Source organism: Drosophila persimilis, unplaced genomic scaffold (genome assembly GCF_003286085.1).
Source record: "Drosophila persimilis strain 14011-0111.01,24,50 unplaced genomic scaffold, DperRS2 tig00000000-arrow-pilon, whole genome shotgun sequence".
Classification (NCBI taxonomy): domain Eukaryota; kingdom Metazoa; phylum Arthropoda; class Insecta; order Diptera; family Drosophilidae; genus Drosophila; species Drosophila persimilis.
Window position 1 is genome coordinate 12,138,797 of NW_020825288.1, and position 17,149 is coordinate 12,155,945.

The 17,149-nt window shown below is 45.0% G+C and overlaps 1 protein-coding gene across 4 annotated transcripts in view; it reads right to left on the bottom strand.

Moving 5' to 3' along the window:
• The window catches only part of LOC6588101, a 41,902-nt gene that overhangs the window by 12,697 nt on the left and 12,056 nt on the right, over positions 1-17,149 (bottom strand). For all 4 annotated transcript variants that reach the window (XM_026986953.1, XM_026986947.1, XM_026986958.1 and 1 more), the window contains exon 2: positions 1,519-1,913. In XM_026986953.1, coding sequence (XP_026842754.1) covers positions 1,519-1,913 — 395 coding nt within the window. The remainder of the gene's footprint in view (positions 1-1,518; positions 1,914-17,149) is intronic.

The window sequence follows — 17,149 nt, forward strand, 5'->3', positions numbered from 1 at the left end:
TAAACTGGAGACGACACAAAGACGACAACAACAACGAAGTGGGCCAACTGCAAATGCGCGTTAGCTCAAATTAACTGCAATTTTCTGATATGTTCTCAAAGAATTTGCGACAGCGAACAAAGACGGAATAAATTGGAAAGAAAAACTCAGCTGAAGATGCGATCTCCTATGTAGTTTTGTATATAAATAATATTTTATAGTGAAAAATCCTCAAATAGAGGCAATAAATTCAAAAATTGCATGAGCTTCAGCCATAAACAAAGGAATTTTCAAGATACTTGAACGTTGAATGAGCAAAGAATGGAATGGAATTCATCTGGAAGCAACTGAAGCACACAGATATATATCTTCTCTAGAAATATAAATGATTTTAAGGTTGAGATTCTCTAGGAGATACTTAAGATGTGGATGGAGTGGGACTGCAAATGGAAACTGTCAAAATTCAACAAATAAATGATGATTCCCAAAAAATTTGAAAAAATAAATATGAGAAATATTCAAAATGGAAAATGATTCAAAAAAATACAATAAAAATTTAATTTATGGGAGCGTATTCTGTTAATGCTACCTATGAGGATTCCCTTTCTGAATCCTATCTTAGACACAAATATTTGGAGACATAATCTCTGGAGGAAACAATCCCTCAAGGATACAATCTCTGAACGAAACAGTCAGTCCTTTAGAGAAACATATCTTAGAGAAATCATCTTTTGTATCCGTAATCTCTGAGAACACAATTTTAGAGAGTACACAGCTGCTGGTAGATACATATATCTAGAGCCGCAATATCTCCTCAACTAAGGAACGCTCTCCCATAAAATGTTCCTTAAGAAGACTCTTCAAATCCAGTCCAATCAATTTATAAGCCATCACAAGACTTAAGCCACAACCGAAAGGAGGGAAATCCCTGTCGCCGGCCTCTCTTCCGCCCCACCAGCTTGGAAAAGACATAGTGGCGTGGGACGACACTTGAGCAATTAAAACGGAGTCAACTAACTCGAATGATTTGATGGAGTCTTAGCCTGTCCCGCCCCCCGATTGATGGAGCTGCAGCGCCTCCTCGTTAGATGTTGGCCATTAGGCGGAGCTGCAGCTGGAGCTGCTGCAAGATGTGTGGTCCCTCCTCGTTCGATGTTGCAGGCTCTTCTGTGTGTGTGGGGGCTATGTGGAGCACACGGACGGACGGGACAGAGAGAGAGAGATGGAGGAGAGTCTGGTCTATGGCTTTTAGAGGCGACACAGCTGGCAGATAGCAGGAAGCCACAGCCACAGCCACAGCATCAGCCACTGGGACCACACACATGAGGTCGTTATGGGGTTCGCTTCGTTTCGTTTTGGTTTTGCCTTTGGTTTGGGGACCTGGTCTGGTCTGTCCAGGTCTCCGGACTCTATGCGTGCTCCGGCCACTAAACATATTATTTATGCATGTGGCATTAACTTTTGCGAGTACCTGTGCCTGGACATGAAAACGGGCCATCGCCTAACGGAGCAGCCCGGGAAAACCCGTTTAAAACTCACCAAACGTATCTCGATCTCGGCATCGATGCGCGTGCGCAGCTTGCGATTGGCATTGCCAAAGTCGGACACGCAGATCAAATAGTCCTCGGAGTCCTCGGAGACTCCGCCTCCGTTCGTTAGGACATCGTGACCATTGTGGTAGGCCCCCGTCGTTCCGTCCCCGTTGAAGGAAATGGAACGCGGCGGAGTGGTGCCCGTGGCCGTGGCATTGGACTGGGCCAGAGCCGCGAGGGCTCCTGCGGTGGCCGCTCCAACGGGCCGGTCCTTGCCGGCCTCCGTGTACAGCTGGCGAACGCTAAGCGGCCGCGTGTCGCCGGTGAAGAGCTCCTGCTGGAATGACTTGTCCGTCTCGTAGTGCTCCTTGCGCTGTGCAAAGGTGAGGAGGTCGCTTTCAGCTGGAAGAAACACACAAAAAGAGGAGCCATTAGCGCTTATTTTCTTGGAAATTAGTTCTAGAGTACACTACAGGGGGTGTTCGAGCAAACACAAAAGATTTGTATACACAAAGAAATGATCCACAAAGCGAGAGAGAGATCTAAAGTGGCATCCACCAGATAGATACAACCTAGCACTGCCCCATCTATATATGGCACTATCGTCGTATCATTATCATCGCCAGCAAGTACTCAAAAGTGCTTTATGTGTAATCTAATTGAAAGCGGCCTGTCCCTGTCCCTGTCGCTGTCGCTGTCCCGCCCTGCTGCGTGTCTGCGTGTGGCGTGCCCCCGTTTCCTGCCACACATTAATTGGCAGCTCCCATCGATCGCTGCTCTCGAGAGATCCGCAAACAATGGCAGGCCGGCCGCAAATAAATCAAAGCGAAAATTAATAGAGTGGAAAAATCGCCAGAGACCAAGGACACAGGCAACAGAAAAAAAAGAAGAAGAAAATAATCAAAATAAACGAATGCCATGAAAAATTGTAATTAACTTTAATAACACTGGCTGCCACATGCCACCGGGCGTCTCCTCCGGCAGTTGCATATTTAATTCTCACAGCAGTCCCGTGGCCGGCAGTCGGTCGTCCCTTTGGAGGGAGGGATAGATAGATGGAGTGGGGAGTACGGACCATGGCCGCCGTTTGTCTTTCTGGCTGTCTGCACATTTTGCATTTAATAGGCCGCCATGTGGACTTGGTCGGTAATGAAAACAAAGCCCGAGGAGTCCGAGGAGTCCGATGAGTAGCGGCAGCAACTACCAGGAAGCAGCACCCAACAGCTACAACAAGATGGAGCAGAAGCAGCCACTCGTAGATTAACAAGCCCAGAGCAAAGACACTTGACACAGCAGCAGCAGCCAGAGACAGAGATGGAGACGGAGACAGAGCTGGACCGCTGCCAGGCACTGCAACTGCAACAGAAGCTGCCCGCCCAATGAGGAGTGGCAGGAGGCAGGAGGCACTGAACGAACCTAGCGCTAAATTCAGGCAATTTTATGGCACTCGGGCCACGTTTTGACGTTCAGTTGCGCCACTGAAAGATGCATGGGTCTGTAGCCAGCAGCCAGAAGCCACCAGCCACCAGATTCTTTGCCATTTCGCCAGCAATTTCAAGTGCGTAGACACTGGCACACGTACTCCGGCACGGGCACCGGCACGGGCACCGGGAATGACCCCCATATACAAGATACAAAAATACATTTCCATGCCGTTCCTTTTTTTTGGCCAAATGTGAAATTCAATTAGGCATGCTCTCAGGTGCAAGGCTACTGCTGCCTTGGTGCTCTGCTCGGTGGCAAGCGGAAGCTGGCAGACAGCAGACCGACCAGCAGGAAATGGCAAATTATCGAGGCAAAAATTATTTTTCCCTAAAACTTTATGGGGCTGGGGAGGTTGAAAGACCCTGCCCCTGGGCTTTGGGGGCAGGGACAGAGGAGGCGTCGTCACGTCTGGGTGACGGCCATGGCCACATAATTTATGACTCATGTACAGCTCGCACAAGAATGTCTCTTATGTACATATAGTACTCCTATGTACACACAGAACCGCCGCTGCGAAACACATATTCAAATATACAGCGAATAAAGACGCAAATTGCAATCGTTCTTGGTCTGAGTTATTCGCTGAGATTGCGACAAATCGTGTCTGTCGTTCTGTCGTTTGATTACGAGTGCGCTTCAACATTGTCAGAGGCAGAGGAAGGGGCGGAGACAGAGGCCGCACCATGTCCATAACAATATCCATATATACTGGTACAGCCACAGGCACAGCCACAGCCATGGCAACATCAGGGACAAGGCCTAATAAGGCTGTAATCCACTTTTATGGCTTTTTAGCCGTTATCCAACCACTAAAGGAGTGATATATGCAGCATATTTATGGACAAGGAAAGAGATAGATAGATAGATTGTAAGATACGACATGCAATACTCTTTCTTGTAAGGATACCACATCCCTATAATCTTTGAATACCGAGAATGCAAAAACAAAGTACACACCTTGCGTGGGAGCGAGACTGATCCTGGGGGTAGGGAGAACCGAATCTCTGGACCAAGAACTGATATTTATTTGTTATTATTACAAGGATTGATGAGAACACATTTTAAGCCAAATCTTGGGTTACAAAATAGTCTAAAGAAGCTTCAGCTGACATTAATGCATTATTATCTCTTAACAGGAGATAAAAGAAAATTATTTGCAAGTCTTAATCAAACCCCTAACTTCGGGTCTCATTCAAAAAGCGTGCCTAGTGTCTCCCTGGAAGATGAAGGGATTTATTAGCACTTCCTGGAAGAATTACAGGGTACAAATTACCCATAAGCGAACAAACTCTATACAAATGACAGCTCGTATTTCTCGTAAAATCTCTGCTAAAAGCTGAACTTGTCTAGCATCCCAATCTGCCTAAACAAATTTACATGCCCAAATGGAAAAAGCGATCTGCATTTGAGAGCATCAAGCATTCTATTGCCGGTAGGGATGGGCGGTGCAGAAGTTGTCGCCTGGCTTCTGTTGACATTTCTCGATTGTCATGTCAGAGGCGATGAAATTTATAGAAGGGAGCATCGCAAACACAGATACGAGAACGGATGATGCCACGCCAGATGGAAGACCATGGAGAACCAATAGCCCCGGAGCCAATATATCAAAAGTGCATTTGCCACGGCACTCGGTGGCACATTGACACGTATGTGGCAGATACGAATACGAATACGAATACGAGTACGAGTGTGTGGTGTCTGGCAAAGCCGCAAATAAATGAGATTTGCACAAGATGTTGGCCAACCGAGCGGACCGGCTCAAACACCGAATCGAACAACCGAATCCCCAGCCCGATGCAGACACTTTTTAGAATTTACTCGGGCCATAAAGTGACACCGCACTACGACGGGAAGGGAAGGGGTACCAGGGGGCCAGAGGTACGTGCAACATGAAAGCAGCAGCAGCAGCAGCAGCAGCAGCAGCATCGGCTGTGCTATGCTGTATCTAGCAGATACAATCTGTCATAGACTAACGCGTTCTGTAGCAAAAGTTGCAGGCAAACGAAACGAGTTTCCACTGGGGGTGTAGAAGGGGGCAGGCTACGTGCTCCCTGGCGATAATGTCTCGGCAATAAATGATTTATAAGCAATCCATGGCGATGGCTGTTGCTGCCTTAATTACGCTGATTGCACCAGGTTAGGGATCAATGCCCGCAAAGCTCAGCCACACACAAAAACAAAAAACATAATTGCAACGAGTGGCAGAGGCAGTGGCAGTGGCAGTGGCAGACAACGAGGAGGCCTCCCTTCAATCAGTAGAATGTCCACTTTAATTTAATTATTTAAAGCGAAAAACAATTGAAGGCAAAGCCAAGTTAAAGACTGAAGACAGGCGGGCAGACAGACAGTTACTGCCCTTGGCCCTCAGCCAGGCTTCCAGATTGCTGTGGACATCGCCGGTTACCCCATCCATCTGTATCTGTATCTGTGTCTGTGTCTGTGTCTGTACGGGGCCTGCTGTGCGTAAGTGTCGTAATAGCATTTAAAGCAATTACGGGTCGCATTTGGGTCTGCCTCTGGCTCTGCCTCTGGCATCCGCCACGGGAAATGAAGGTCCTGTGACATCCGATGCGATAAAAATGAAAGCCAAGTGATAAATTAATTATGAGGCAAAAAATGCACAAGAAGCAAGGCGGCGCAAGCATTTCGATTCAAAGTCGAAGCTGAAATACTCTCTAGTGTATTTCTAAAGATTTTTAAAAGCACGAATATATCCCCTTCTTTCATGGTAGTTTTTGTAAACTTTTAGTTTAGTTTGAGCTTTCAACAAAATCCCCATTAAATCGTAGAAGTGTCTTCCTTCATTCTAAGCTTCTGCAATAAATCTCAGGGCTCCAACATTTTCGAGCGCCAACCATTAGTCTAGGCTTTATCGTTTGGCACTCCCGAACTCCACGATGCCGGCTTGAGCCGCCTAAGACTGACAAACATCTTGGCCAAGTTAACATGGCTCTTGGGTGTTCGTGGCCTGGCTGTGATTACCATGAGAGCAACACTTGTTATAAACGATGAGAGCCCAAAACCTGTCCATGTACCAGGCGCTTATCACCGAACAATGTCTGCATTCAGCTCTCGGATGATTTATGGGCAGGGATTATGGGGCGCAGGGGCACCGAGGGCGAGGGAGGGAGGTGTGAGCTTAAAGTGTCAAATGTTGTTGCACAAAAACTGCAAAATATAATCAAATACATCAGATACATCCACAAGTACACATACACTCGTGTGTGCCGACATACAGATATGGAAATGCTGATGTGGTAGTCACATGTGCTTTATGGCCAAAAGTTTTTGCGTTTTGGCTGGGCTTTGGGTCTGGTCTGGGGGGGGGTTGCTGGTTTAGCAAATTTTCGCCAAGCCAACAAAAGAGCCGCACCACATTTGGGGCGCCACAAGCGCATAAATTGTAAAGCAACAACAACAACAATAGCTAGACAAATTTATGCAATGCCGTGGGGAGGCATGAGGGAACTTAGTGGTGGGGCAGCAGTGGCAGCAGTGGCAGCAGCCGCTACCCCAAACAATCAACGAGCAAATGTTGCACGTAATGCGACAGTAAAAATGTGGCCAAAACAAAAGCGCAAAAGAAATGTTGACAGCGGCTACCAAAACAGAAAACAGAAAATAGACAAAAAAAAACGCACAGGGAAAGAGAGCTACAGAAATGGCAAATAAAATTGGTCTCGCTTTCTGGCGAAAAATCTCATTAAAGACAAGTCCCCATATGCGTCTCTGGCCCCTGCATCCGGAGTCAGGAGTCGCGGGAGTCGGGAGTCGCGAGTCACACAGTCCGTCAGGAGACAATCGAATCAGCTGCCTCCCAGCTGCACTATTAAAACTGATTTATGCTCTGCCCCGAAGACACACCCACGCATTGGCATTGGCGGTAAACGCACTGCCAATTCTCGTATAAATGGGCAAGTCACGTGATAGTCGGTTGTGATTCTGATTTGCCAAGCCCTCAGGCCCTCAGGCCCACAGGCCCATAAAAGGTCAATGTGGCTGACGATACCAGGGGCATACAGGGGTGCAGAGAGGGAGGAGAAGGGAGAGAGTGAGTAAGCAGGCCTGGCCAGGACCTAATGATCTGAATTATGTGTTTTCCGGGGGGTTGGGTGGGAGAACTCTTTTCATTAGGTCTCACGATGACAGATAATGCACGATTCATTGATTTGAAAAGAGGATTAGAGTGAACAGAAATTAAGTTGAGGCATGCCCCATACGGGTGTGCCCTGCCCCAAAGATACTTTTACTTTCAGCAACCTTTTCCTTCGGGGGAAATTGTTGACTAATTCTGTGAATAATTGAATAAAAATCCCACTGATTATAAATAGTGTACTAAAAAAATTCTTTGATGAAAAAAAACTAAACAAAAATCCGAAAATCCCCTGAAGAAGAAAAAACTATTATTTCTGGGGAATTTATTAGAAAATTTCTAAGAATAAGATTTCTATATATTCTAGAAGATGTAATTTGGTTCAGTTTCGAACAACAAAATCATTATTTAATTTATTTTAAAGAAAATATTGAACTGATAAAGTACATTACTATTTTCTACATTTTATCTACTCATTACTAAGAGCTTCAGGAATTTAATCAATCATTTCTATGCAAACCCATTTCCAAGAAAACAGCAGAAAACACATGTGAAAACCACTACAATCTTCACCCGATACGATGCGTATTCGAAAAGAATAAACAATAGTTTGCCTTAAAAGTAGAGGAATGATTCAGTTTACACTTCCCCAAGGAATGATATATAAACTATGTATTTGTCGAATCATAAGATTTGTCTCAATGCTGGCTGTGTATACTCTTTTTCTGATGTGTTTTTCCTTCGCTAGTCTGCTGGCCGTTACTCTTGTCATTTTCCTGTTCTTTTGCTGTATTCCTGAGAGACTTCCTGCGAGAGACTCACTCAGAGAGTCATTTCCTATTCTATTTCCATACTCGTTTTGATGGAAAGAGTGCTAATTGAGAGAGAAGAATGTAGGGTATTGCAATCCATTGGAATAGAAAAGAAGCCATCACAGCCTTTACTTTTCGCGTACTTTTCATGGAAACCCCATCGATGACAACCGTCCAACCGCCCACAATTTGAATGAAGTTCATTTTCTTTGGCTCTTATTCGAATGATGGCCCGACGACAAGTTGGCTTTTATTTAAATTAATTGACCCCCAGGCAGTTGTCGTGATAGCAATTAGCGTCGTATTTTCCTCCATCTGCAGCTCGTGTTTTGCGCTCCAATTAATGGGACACTGAGTGGAGCTCGGCTTTTGGTTGATTGAGTAAGACTTTGACTTCCGCCATGTCTGATTAATAGGATGGATCATGGATCTTGGGATGGATGACTGGATGACTGGATCGTTCACAGAGGGAGGGCCTTTTCATGACTCTACGTGTACAGCCCATGTAAGCTAATTAAAAGAAGACTGTAAAATTTGCTGCTAAACATTTTAGTGTCCCTCCTTTCGATGACGCCCCCGCAGTCGTGCTTCTGTCTTTGGTTCTTGTTTCTTCGTTCTCCGTTGCCGCCCCGCCTCTATCAATCGATTTTACAGCCCCCAGACGAACATAAAATCAACTGAAAATTGAATGAAAAATGCATCTCACAAGGCCCAGCGGCATGCAACGGCAACTGCTGTTCGGCTGTTGGGTTTTCCTCCGAGCAGTTGGGTTTTCCACTCCACTGTTGCTGTTGCTGTTGCCTCTGCTGTTGCGGCCAATAAATTTAAGTGACATGCGTTTTTCGGCGAGTACCCGCGGGATAACTTTGCTCTCAGACATTCCAGAAAAGCAGCTACGGGCTCTGCAGGGAGACACAGAGACAGAGACAGAGAGAGAGAGAGAGAGAGACCCGAGACCCCGACGATCACGCGAGACTGATATCATTAAAAGCGACATCCTCATCCTCACTTCCAGGGGTTTCCTTTTCCACCCTCTGCGGAAGTGTTTTCTCTGCTCTGCGGCGTAAAAATAACTCCGGCCAGCAGCAGCAGAAATTTTATTGAATTTTGTGTCTAAAATTAAATTGAATGCCCCGAAAAATTGTTCCGAGGTTTTCACGTCCCTTTCGCCAGATGTGTGCTGAGAAGATTTACTCCATGCAACAGTCGGGGGCAACCACTTTAGTCGATCCCCCCATTCACAGGGCCATTCCCTTTCCCATCCTTTGTTTCTCGGCGACATTTTCCGGCTTTCCACCCGCTATTTCGGCATTAGGCTCCCTTTATTTTTAACAGCTCATTTGCCCCTGGCACCTTTTGTGTGTGTGTGTGTGTTTTCAGATCAGAGCAGAGGAGAGTTGAGTGGCGCAGTGCGGTGTGGCAGGGTGTGTGGAGTTTTGCCTTTTGTGGTTTATTCAAATATTACGGATGGACGCATAAAAAGTGAGGCAGCAGCAGCGGCAGCTGAGGCGTTGAGATTATGGCAAATGTTTGACTTGAACTTGAAAAGACTGGGGAAAAAGACAGGGGAAAATACACGACACTGGAGTGAGATGCAGAGATCCAGAGGAAGTGAAAGCAGAGAGAGATATGTGCCATATCCGGCTCAGGGGATCCTGGACCTATCCCATTCCCATGGACTGTGGACCATGGACCATCGACCATCGACCATCGACCGTAAAGACCTTAAGTAAGTCGTTTTCTTTTTTGTCTCTGGCTGTCTCTCGACTTTTTTTGGAATCACTGCCTGCCACTCAGAGATCTACAAATTGCCCTCCCCCTCAGAGCCAGTCCATGAGAAGAGGCTCTTCAATTGGCCCTGCCTCGTTGGACGGTATGGAAATGGTTAGCCCTGGGCCAAAGCGACCAATTGAGTTGGCATTGAATACAATTGAAAGACACTCTGTACCGAGTACCGAGTACGAAGTACTGGCTCTGAGACCCAAAACGGGTTTTGCCATTTCGTGGAAGAAGTGCCTCTCCTACCCCATGAGTGCCCCCCGTTGTGGCATATGTTGTTGCCGGTGGGTTCGGGTTCGCATCGATCAGTGCTAGTACACGGCTGGCTCAGAGATGGATGGCTTCGTTTCTTATTTACTATTCATTGGAACTCCATCGTTGTAAAACGAACCGAAAGGGAGAGACATTTACATGCGAGTATTGGCTGGTCAATGGTAACTGGCTGGCAGCCTTGAACTATGGCTCTGGAGATTTGTGTTTCTATGCCTGAGAAAATACACACATATATTCTTCAAAATTATGACCCAATCAGTGTTGGCTAATGTATGCTGCTAGGCTGCCGTCCAACGCGTCTCCGCTGTAAACACTTTTTCCCGACATTCAGGCCGCGTACTTGAGCTCTTTCATGGCTTCCATATAATGTTTATTATCCATAAACCCATGGCCAGGGGGAACCACAGCTTCCTGGATGCAAGGCCCACGCCCGTAGAGTGCCTCAAGTGTCGCTAATTGGCACTCCGGACGGGGAGGAGACCTGTCCGTCACTCATCAAATCAAAGTCAGGACAGGGCTTAGACGTGCAATTGAAACATAATTCGCATTTGCATTTGCATTTGCATTTGCATTTCAATTTGCATTTAAAGTTATGCCGACTGCAGCTCCTCTATAAACACTAATTAAATGCTTAGCCATCCGTCCCGAGGCACGATGTTCCACGATTGTCTGGCAGTGCACCAGGAGGAGCACTTGGCCAGGAGTCTGTCCCTTGTCTAGCCTGGGACAGGGACTGGGACTGGGACTGGGAGTGGGGCTCCTGGGTTCCACGGGTTCAAGCAGCAGCGGCGTAATGCATTTTGCATTAACATTTTTTTTTATTTCCCAGCCAGGCGACAGCCGGGGAACAATGCCGAGCGAGGGCCTACAGGGACACTTTACTCCACACCACTCCCCATTCTCCCCCCCCCCCGTTCGCCATATGGGAGGGTGCCAGTCAGTCTCGACTTTGGACGGGGAGTGCAGAGGGGAGGCTTAAGTAGGGGCTGGATAGTCTCGCTGGATGGGTATTAAATTTACTCGGGGGCTTCTCTCTCGCAGTTTATTCTGTTCCGAAAAAGTTCAGGTTTTCTTGCCTTTGACACGTGCTAAAAGTTCGGGGAAGAAAACTTTTGCCGTGCAGCAGACGACAGAGTAGACAGCAGGAAATGCTGCAGAAACATTTGGCAACACTTTGCCTGATGAGGAGGACAGAGAGAGATCTCCTCTCTCTCTCTCTCTCTCTCTCGGGGGGAGAACAGTAAGGGATGGAAGGTTGCTGAGGGGCAAACAAACAAACAAACAACAGGGAGGGCAGAAGAAAGAATTCCCCTAAAAGACAAAGCGGCCAAAAGACGGGAAATATTTCCCAGGCAGGTACACGAGACACAGGATAGGGCTGGAGGGGACGCGAGGGGAACAGGAACAGGCAGGCAAGGAAGCGGCACGAAGTCCTTTGGCTACCCCTAAGGCAGTCCCTGCCTGGGAACGGGAACGGGAACGTGCATTCCTGTGAATGAAACTCAAGGCATTTGCACTTATCATTCATTTCTCATGTATGAGGCCTCTGGCTCCTTTGCTCTCTGGCACTCTGCCACTCACTCATCGCCTGCCGATTTCTATGGTTTCCTGTGCCGCCGCACAGGACCCCTTCTTCAAGACGTTACGTTACGTTACGTTTAAGGAGCAGCAGCGGCAGCGGCAGAGAAGCCCTTCGGCGGACCGATTGAATTACATTTTGCCCCTCGGAAGGAGAGGCGCATCCTTACAGAGTCTTGCGTCAATGTCAACCCTTGAATGGAATTGAATAAATATTTGCATTACTACTGCTTACCCCCCGGCAGACACATATGTAGATACACACACTCGTAGATACCAGAGTATACCAGGGTATCCGTATCTGTAGGTGATAATCATGGCTACTGTCTGCCGCCACATGGGCCACATGGGCCACATGGCTAATTGGTAAGACAAAGATTGCTCTTTGCTTTGCTTTTTAGAAAGTCTCCAACTGGTTCCGTTTCTCCATCCCCATCCCCATCCCCATCTCCATTGAACTTATGAACTCCTCTGCGGCCAGGCTAGATATGATTCCGTCCCCCCGCATCCACACCATCCGCACCATCCATACCCTCCATATCCGATATCTTGCGGCCACTCAGGTGACAATTGGCAAGCGCTAAAACGCAGCTCCAATCTAAGCGAATGAGGTTGGTCATGTCGGAGCATCTAACGGGGAAACCGCAGAGGATCTAGTTACAATTTACCCCTCGAGCCCCCCTAGAGCCCCCTCCCCCGGGTGCGGCAATGTGCCACTTTATTTTCGTTGGAGACGCCTGCAGCTGCCGCTGTTGCTGTTGCGGTTAATTAAAGCCAGAGACAATCAAACGAAACGAAACGAAACGAAATGAAAGCAAAGCGCGACAACATCGACAACAATTTGTATGTTGGAAAGTTGCACGTCCGAGGAAGAGGGGCAGAGTCGAAAGGACACCAAAGTGCTGTGCTGCAATCGGATATGAAATGATCTGGGTTTATAGGTTCTTGACGGTAGTTTTATCTGTTGGCTTTAATCGGCTAATGAAAGACCAGCTATTGGGCAACGAAGCTTAAGATACCCTCTTCAGATCTATTGTTGCTATTGCGATAAGGATCAAGGAATAAGTCGTACTCCGAGGAAAGTTAGGACGACACTGAGGAAGAACGATACCTAAAACTATGCCTTATAATCGTGCCTGCACGAATAAATTATAACACAATAAGAACCCAATTTATTTCGATTAAAAATACAACAAAAATGTCAATAATCATAACTTATACAACAAATTTTAAAACCCGAAGTCTGTACGAAAAATTCGGTTTGTTGAAGGTTACAAAAAATTGGATTTTATCGACTAGTGGATCCTGGGGGTTCCGACCTTCATATCATAATGTATTCTACAGAAGTGCCACTTCCTTGTCTTTTTTTGGCAATCTCCCGCGCAAGAGCTATACCCTGATACCGTCTAAAAATCCATTTTAAAAGGAAGCTCTAATGCGAATCATAAAGAAAAAACATTTTTAGGTGAGGTATTAATCTCTTTTTATTCCTAGTTTATTCTCTAAAACAGCTTAAAGAGTATCATCATTTCCCAGCTCTTTAATCGCTTCTTTTAATCTTTGGTTTAAATCGTTTTTTGACTGTCTGTTGAGTAATGGGAACCAATTTTTAACATCGCTTCTTTCGGGTACTGAAATCCCCCCGCTTTCGGGGAGGAGGAGGAATGGCAAAGAATTTCCGAAAGTTGTTTTTCCACATCTGCAGCGAAAAGGCTTTCCCGTTTAGAATAATGTCAAGACTCCTCCGCCGATGTACAGGCGACGATTAGTCGTGCTGCCGCATGTGGCAAGGTGTTGGCTGCTCTGCCTCTGGGCTCTCTGCCTCTGCCTCTGCCTCTGGCAGAGTGAAAGGCAAAAATGCTGCTGCACGGTTTTAGCCCCAAGAGCATGTTGTGTGTTTTTTGTCCTTTTTTTCAGGGTTCAAATTGTGTCAACTTTCCCAAAAATTTGTCCAGAATGCGGCATTTGATTTGCATGGGATTCAAAGCCAGACCCGGGCTGGGGCCGTGCCGCAAATGGAGTCTATCTTTAGCCATTAAATGCAGACAAAAATGTTAAGATAATCAGCAGAGAGCAGACAGCAGACAGCAGACAGCAGACAGAAGGGGGAAGAGTTGCAGTTGCAGTGGCAGCCAGGAAGCGGCAACAACTTCAGCGAATGTCTTGGGTTCTTTGCTCTGGTGGAGAGCTTATCAAGTGCTAAGAAATCTGCAATTTTGAGGTGTCTGCTTAGGTGCGTTGACAGGCGAGAGATGCGAAAGAGTTGGAGTCCCTCCGTTTAGCGCTAATCTCTGCTTCTATCCCGACGCCTGACTGCTGCTCGAGTGTCGGGTCCTTGAGACAGCATCATCAACACTCTCTGGACTGAAGATGCAAGACGCAGAGACAGACACACAGTCTCTGGCACTCTCTGGCTGTCTCTGGCTGTCTCTGGCTGCGGCTCTGCGGCTTTGTCTTTCACCGAGCGCTATCTCAAACATAATTATTGCCTCATTATGCGACAATGATGGGGTGTTGTTAATGCCTTTGACAAACATCCCATCGAATGGGAAGGCAAACATTAAACAGCAAACAAACAGCGCACAAACCTTAATAATGAAATGGTAAATAAATTGTAAACGTTTTCGACGCTGCTGCTGCGCCCAAAAGCAAATATTGGTACGCCTCATTACATTGTATCTGTATCTCCTTCTCTCTGCCTCTCGCTATGGCTGTATCTGTAGCTGTATCTCTCTGCATTTGTGTCTGTGTTCATGTAATCTTTGGCTTTTCCACAAATATATTTTCAATTTTACGAGTATTTCTCAGTGTTTTTTCCCTTTGGCTGTCAACACTTTGAAGATTTTTCCTTTTTCCCAGAGCACTCGAGAGGCCAGGAAACAAACAACAAGAGCCCAGAGCCAGAAACTGATAAAAAAAAAAAAAAAACAAAACGAATATTGGAAAAGTTTTTCAAAATTAACCCGAAAACATTTTAATGGCTTTTCAAATACTAAAAATCAAAAGATAAGACTAGTTTTTATTTGATGACTGCATTAGACACGGTCGTGACGATTATTAGACGTTTCGGGGGATCGTAAAAAAGCCAAAACCCGATACCCGTTTAACACCCAAAACGAAACCGAAAACCAGTTAGTGGTTTCCACATTTCATTATCACCTGTTATCAGCCCCAGACCACACACACACTCATGGGTTCTCTCTGTCTATAGGAAAGGTCACACATACGTAATCTAGAAAATATATTGCAGATTTCCAAAGCAAATACAAGACTCTTTCCCGCCCTCCTGCTTCAGAGTGTACAAATTCCCCAATGATATGTTCTTTCAATAAATAAATTCATTTTGATTTATTGTCTACCAGCATGGGTGCTTATTTGGGGAGGTAAATGAATAGTTTCCTCAATTTTCTTTGCCATAAAAAGAACAGAACATAACAGAAACAGTTGCATTTCCCCTGTCACCCCAGCACTATGGTCAAAGATTCGATTTTCTGGGCACAAATTTGTTCTTTTCTATGGTTAAGAATTTATTTTTAATTAAATATACAATAGAGAGCTTTACTAGTATTTTACAGCACTTTTTACGGACTTCCCTTAATACTTTTTTATCGGTAAAAATTCAATAATTGAGCATGAATATTTCTGATTAAAAGAGGCTGAATTATTCAAAGAAAATACTAACCAAATTAATTGAATTAAATTCGCGATTTTTTTCATTTTCCGACATATTTATATAAAATCTTTAAATATATGGCATGGATCCTTTCTGATGAGAAGTTTAAAAATAAATATTACAGGTAGACCTAAAGAAATCAAATCAAAATCAAACACCAAAGCAAAACCTACTTAAAAAATTAAAATTGTATTAAAAATAATATATTGTTGGAAAGTTTGAATTCTCCATCTATAAAACTGAAATAAATGTTCAAAGAAATCTAATTTTTTCCCATAGTGCGGTGTCGCACCCTTATGGGTTGTTCATTTCAATTAATTATTTGTTGCATTGCCTTTTCATTGGATATTATGACGTTTTTATGTCCCCACACGGAGGGGGAGGAGGAGGAGGAGTCGTACGACTTATTGAAACATAAATTAGGCAACACATGTCCATAAAACATTTCGTAGTCACTTGTCATATCAGCGAAATGTTCCAGATTTACAATTTACGACTTCTACAATGGGACTCACTCTCTCTCTCCCCCTCTCTCTCAGTCACACGGACAGGATGCGGATTGAAATGTGAGAGTGCGTCTGGACCACTCTCCTGATAAGGATGCTCTAGACACCAGACTCTATACTCTATACTCCCGACTGTGTGGCCCTTAATGGCTTTTCGGCCCATGCCAAATCAATTTTCCAGAGCATAAATCAGCCGAGATTGAGAAACCCCAGTGGAGAGTGGAAAGCGGAGCGGAGAGACCACAATGAAAAGCGGCAGATAAAATTAACAATCTATTAAGGGGAATCAATAAAAGAAACATTAGCAGACTGGACCATAAATTGGGGAATTGGGGATGGAAACCCGAAATAGAAAATGAAAATTAATACGAAACGATAATTGAGAGGAACAGACTTTGGAGCCAATAAATGGCCAAGGCATCGGAAGATATTGTATCTAGAGGTTAAAGAAAATCTCCGTAGAGATCAATTGGTCGAGATTTTCTCATATTAAAGGGTTTTATCATAAAATCAAGCAACTTTAAGCACATTTCAGACCGTAATAGACCATAAATTATTCAGAAAATCTTTAAATATACATTCCAAGGCAATAAAAATCATCGTTAAGATCAATGGGCAGTAATTAAAATATTAAAACTAACTTTTTCCTCAGTAGCTCCCACTGCAAGGATTCAACCTACAGTTTTTATATTAAATGAACCATCTTTAAGCACATTCTAACGCGAAAAAGACCATAATTATTCTGAAAATCCATAAATATATTCCCCAAGTTAATAAATGTTATCCTATAGATCAATTATGTGTATTTATTTGATGGAAACCAAGTTTTTCTATTCATATAGTCAATATTTCTCTAGTAGAACCCATTGAAAGGCACCTTCAGACAGTTCTGCCATGAAACAAGACAACTTTAGGCCACAGACTACACAGAAAATCCCAAAAATATCTTCCAGGGGTCACTGTAAAGCACTATTTGGGTCAATTGCCGGCAATTATATGCTTAAAAACTAAGTCTGACCATTCGTTAAGTGTCGAAATTGCCCAAGTAATTCCCTCAACGAGCAATCATAAGAAAAAGTCTCAAATTTCTTGTCTTGTTCACACGTTGCTCGGTGAAAATCCACCGAAATCCATCATTTACCATTGTGCAGACGGACGGACGGACGGGAGGGACCATCAAAGCCAAAGACAGCACACAACACACATTTTCCCAGGGCGTTAGATAACTCAAGAAACTAATTTCCAACATTTTTTTTCCACTCCTCTCGCTCTTCCATTTTCTTCACAATTTTTGCCGCCACATAAAAGCAAATCATGCTGCTCCAAGACGCGAGAGGCGAGAGGCGAGAGGAGAGAGAGATGGAGCGAAAAGCCTTTGGGGTGCCACTTTTTTGAAAATTTCGACTGTAAATCAATGCCAACGAATCTCGCAGATACTC